Genomic DNA, 4,803 nt, shown 5'->3' with positions numbered 1-4,803 from the left:
ATGAAGAGCAACATAGGGTCAGAAAAGAGTAAGGATGAAAACGATGGAAAAAATGACAATACTTTAATACATCATGTTTTGTGAAATAAAAATACAAGGATTTTTTTTTTTTTTTTTTAAGAAACAGGATCTTGCTCTCTGTCACTCAGGCTGCAGCACAATGGCATGATCATAGCTCACTCACCAAAGCCCTGAAGTCCTGGTTGAAAGTTTTTTTAATATGAAAAAGGCAACCATAGCTACAGGTAAGCAATTAATAAGTCCCATATTGTGATTTTAATAAAGAGTCTCCAAAATAAATAAAACAAACACAAGGTTAGAAGGATACAGACCAAGGCAAGTTCTTCCCAGTCTCATGATTGAATTCAAGACAGCAACGACACTAGGCCTCTTGGGTGGGCGGTGGCTTTGGCTGAAAAGAGTGTCTTATCTGAATTTCTAGAAACAGCAATTCACAATCAGAACCATCCTAAAAGTGAAACAAAGTGTCTCACAGGGCTAAGACATCAAGAATCTGCCTCATTTAAATCTTCAGGTTCTAATGTAGAGAAAATTCATGATTCCTATCCCGAAATATTCCCATTTCCTATGTTTCCAACTCCAGTAATAAACTTTCTGGCACAATTTGTGGATGAAAATCTTCTACCTCCTTAAAAGAGTGACATTAAACCAAGTTTGACCAGGATATACTTGGTTTAAGGCTGTTATTTCAGCACAAATAATCTCTCTCTGAAAAGTGTCCTGTTTTGTAGAATAAATTATACAGGCACCCTACTAATAGATAACTGTACTAATTTAGAGGCACCCGCTGTGAACCCTGAACAACTTCTGGTCCTATTTCATTATTCTTGAAGTTGCACATTTGCTTAATAGGAAGCCAAGGCACCCAGATTGTAGATGGCATTCTGGTATTAAGAACTATAAAAGATGAGTCCATCCACTTCATTCATTTGCAGGGCCAAATCTTGCCAAAGTCAACTAGCTAGTTAGTAACAATACCCTCACTACAACTCAAGCTCTCAAAACTGCATTTTTACATCACAATTTCTTATCTCAGTTACCTAAGTTATTCAACTACAAGTTGTGGGAAAACAACACAAAGTCCATGCTGGGAAGAGACTATGGTTACTATACCACTCCAGGTGTTAAGAATGGTATTCCTGAGGGCACAGACTAGATTCCAAAGACAGAAAAAGGTGCCTACACAGAGATATTAGCAAAACTGAAATTCCCATGAACCACACCATACATTTAGCATCACTTTATTGTTAATCTCCAGTGAAGACTGAAGAATGAAGGCACGAGTAGGTCAAACTGTTAAATATTTTTTACGAGTCATTTGCAATTAAAATTCCCAAGTCTCATTCTGAAACTTTTAATTTTTTCTTTTTAGAGACCAGGTCTTGCTATGTTGCCCAGGCTGGAGTGCAGTGGCTATTTACAGATGCTAGGGTCCTGTTCTACAGGCTTGATCCTCCTGCCTCAGCCTCCTGAGTAGCTGGGACTACAGGTGTGCCCACAGTGCCCAGCTTTAAAGTTTTAAAACTTCCAATATTGATTTTACAATCAACAAAGAGTTCGGTTTTTTGTAGTTCACTGAATATAATGTATAATTGTGTCTATGTCTAGAAGTAGGGAGGTGAGACAGCCAATAAGATGATTCACTAGGGCTTTCTTTGCTAAATTGGAGACTTTACTTAGGGTGTTCTCTTTAGCCAGTAACAGGAATAAACAGATCTTCCAGCTAGGACGGAATTGTGTCAATATTAAATCTAGAGTAAATTTTTAAGTTTTTTCTCTAAGTGTCAAAATTTACCAAGAATTAATGAAGAGTATTTCTGTGCAAAAGCTAAAGGATCAATTAAGTCAACACTTATCTCCCTCTATTGGAAGAGTTCCTCAGAAGAAATGTTAACATGCGTCTGTAACAATCACCTTACATTTATACCACATGCTTTATTGCATTTGATCCTCACAACCCTGTAAACATGCTCAAATTTTTCCTACTTCACTGTTAACCTTTAATTTAAGAAACAATGAAGACTTACCAAGTAAACAGCTGTAATTTCCATATAAAAAGTTCAACTAATTTACAACTTAATTTAGAAAGCAAAAGTAGAAGACACTGCTTTTTGTCTTTGTAGCATTTCAACTTAAAAAAAAAAAAAAAAGACTTGCAATTGCTACAACCAAAATAAAGCACCAAGGGCCATACTGCATGGGTCAGCATTCAAATGCAGTGGCATAATCTAATGTTCCTAAAGGGAAGGAGAGCTAACTGAATGTCAGAAGACTACCATTTACTTAAAGTGCAATCTACTGTCTCTTGTCAACTGTCCTATGTCAATTATTTTCCACCACAATCATAACTCAAAGCACTTCAATGGCAACTACATTTTGGGTCTCATTTTTAATATGACTACTTAAGCAGTGTTTTGAAAACCTTGGGATTTTCAGCTTATCACTTCTACAATAAAAGATTACAATCGCGCTTCCACTTGCAAATAAATCCCCTTGCTGTCTTGCTTCAACCCTTTTTTTTTTTTTTTAAAGTCCACAAAAACCTTCCCATACGATGCACTTCCGTATCTATCTAAAGTCAGCCACTTTCCCACGTGGGGGCAAAACACAAGCGCCACCGCGCCAGCGGGGCTGCTCTGCCAAGTTACCCCCTCCGTGCCCCCATCAGTCAAGGAGAACCTGAGGTCCCACCTCTTCCTGCCGCTCCCTTCCCAGATGCCCATTTATGTAAATAGGCAGAGTGAATGACACCTTGGAACGAAATATCTTCGACTGACAGGGAAAGGAGGCCTGCCCTTCCTCCAGCCCCGCGCCCGCTACCGCCGCCACGCGCCGGCAAGTGCTGCGAGTCGCCCCTGCCCGCCCCTCCCTGTGCCCACCTCAGAGGAGCCACAGACCTGCCTCCAGGGTTTCCAGCAGAGGCGGCGGCAGGCCCGTCCCGGCGGGGGACAGGTGCTGGGGAGGTTTTTTGGTCCAGGGATTTTCCTTAGGCGGCAGTGGCTGCCGCTTTTCCTCAGGAGCAGCCGCAACCTCCTCCTCCCGGGCGTCCTCGGCTGGCAGATCCCGCGGCGGCGGCGGCGGCTCCCCGCCGAAGGGGCCCCCAGGCCCACGCGCCTTGTGAGCCAGGTGCAGTGCCAGGGGCCTCACGGGCACAGCCGCCTGGGGCACGCTGTGTCCCAGCACCAGCGCCGGCGATGGCTCTCCCCACGCCCCAGCCCTGGTGGCGGCCGCGGCCCTCTCTTCCCTCGCCGCCTCCTTGCCCTCTCGTTCGGGCACGGGCGTCTGCTCGGCCTGCCGGCTAGCCGCGCCCGACAGCGACTCCCTCTCAGCAGTCACCGTGGGCGGATCCTCCCGAGAGTGAGCGGCGGGCACCGGGGCACGAGCAGACATCGTCCCCTTGCCCCAGCCGCCCCAGCCGGGGGGGCCCTGGGGCCAGGGAGCCCGGCTGCCCGTCTCTCCGCCGGGGCACCTACTGGCTTCGGCCTGTGGCAGAGAACCCGAGAGCCCGGCCGCCGTCGCCGCCACAGCCGCCCGCCGAGGCTGTGCAGCGCCCGACGTGCCGCCCCTCCCCGCGACGAACGGGACGCTAACCGCCTGCCGGCCCGGTCCTCCTTGGCAGCGCACGCCCCGAGTCGGCCAACACGCGCCGGACGCCGCAGCAGGGAGCCGCGAGCCCTCACCTGGGGCGGGCAGCCGCGGAGGCTCAGGGAACCAAGCTGGAGGACCTCTACCGGAGTAAGGGAGGCGCGCGCCGCGCGACCGGTTAACTGCTCATGGGGGCGTGGAGGGGGCGGTCCTAGAGGACGGGGCGGGGGCGGGGCCTCCCTGAGGAGCGTGACGTGGCTACTCACCGGCTCCCGCCCTAGCCAGGCCTTCAGCGGTAGCTGACTAAAGAGCCGGCTAGGGTGCCGCCGGGCCTCAGGGCTGGCCCCGCCCCAGCGGCCAGCCGAGGGGGAGGGAGGACGAACAGGGCTATTCCCCGGCTCGCGGGCTAAGGCCGCCCAGGCTGCGGGCTCAGGGGCGGGGCGCGCACGGGGCCTCTGTGACTCGCTGCGGGCTCGCGCCCGGCTCCCGCGGCGACGGCGGCAGAGGGCCCGGGCGAGCCAAGCACGTGGAAGGACCCGGAGGCCGATTTGCCCTCAGGCCCTTAAGCCGAGTCGCCTTAGGGAAAGGGATGTGGGGCGGTGTCGGTCACCGACGCGGGGCGGCTCCGGAGTGGGCCGGGATCCCTGACTGGCCGCTTTGCACCCTGGTGCCTTCGCCCAGTGAAAGTTTCTCCCCAGCGCCTGGGGGCATTGCGGTCACCTGTAATCTTAAGGCACGTCCAAAAAGAAGACGGTGTTATTTGTAGGTAATTCTTTAAGAAACGTTTGCCGGGGTAATTAGCTTAGTGCGCCTCCCCTCCCGGATTCCCACCCACGAACTCAAATAGTTTTCAGGTGTTCTTGAGTAAAACAGTTAATATTTCGCCGATTTTTAAAATTTCATTACCTGTTCCTTTAATTTGGGGAGATAGCACTTCATTACAAATTAAGTATATTCCCATTTTTTTCCTGGAATGGATGGTAAAATAGTACAAATATGTCTTGATAATAAATCCGATATAAGCTTTCTACTTGGCACTCACAGTTAACTAAAGATAATGGTTTCATGTGCGCGTGTTTAATGTTTATGTTCTGGTACAAGGTCGCTGAGACCAGTCACGTTCGCAGGTGAAACTTTTTTTCTCGGATCCCCCTCTTCGCTCCGCCCGCCCTGTTAAATACATTATCCGTGCTAGCC

The 4,803-nt window shown here is 49.7% G+C and overlaps 1 protein-coding gene across 5 annotated transcripts in view; it reads right to left on the bottom strand.

Moving 5' to 3' along the window:
• The window catches only part of LARP1B (La ribonucleoprotein domain family, member 1B), a 54,729-nt gene extending 50,961 nt beyond the window's left edge, over positions 1-3,768 (bottom strand). For 3 of the 5 annotated variants that reach the window (XM_012643299.1, XM_012643300.1, XM_012643301.1), the window contains exon 1: positions 2,919-3,492. In XM_012643299.1, coding sequence (XP_012498753.1) covers positions 2,919-3,411 — 493 coding nt within the window. In that variant the 5' untranslated portion in view covers positions 3,412-3,492. Of the gene's footprint in view, positions 1-2,918; positions 3,493-3,701 lie in introns of those variants that run through there. The other 2 variants (XM_012643302.1, XM_012643303.1) reach the window with 1 other exon arrangement.
• Positions 3,769-4,803: the final 1,035 nt, after the last annotated feature.

The sequence above is a fragment of the Propithecus coquereli genome, unplaced genomic scaffold (genome assembly GCF_000956105.1).
Source record: "Propithecus coquereli isolate 6110/MARCELLA unplaced genomic scaffold, Pcoq_1.0 Scaffold195, whole genome shotgun sequence".
In the NCBI taxonomy this organism is placed as follows: Eukaryota; Metazoa; Chordata; class Mammalia; order Primates; family Indriidae; genus Propithecus; species Propithecus coquereli.
This window is presented reverse-complemented; position numbering and strand designations above follow the sequence as displayed.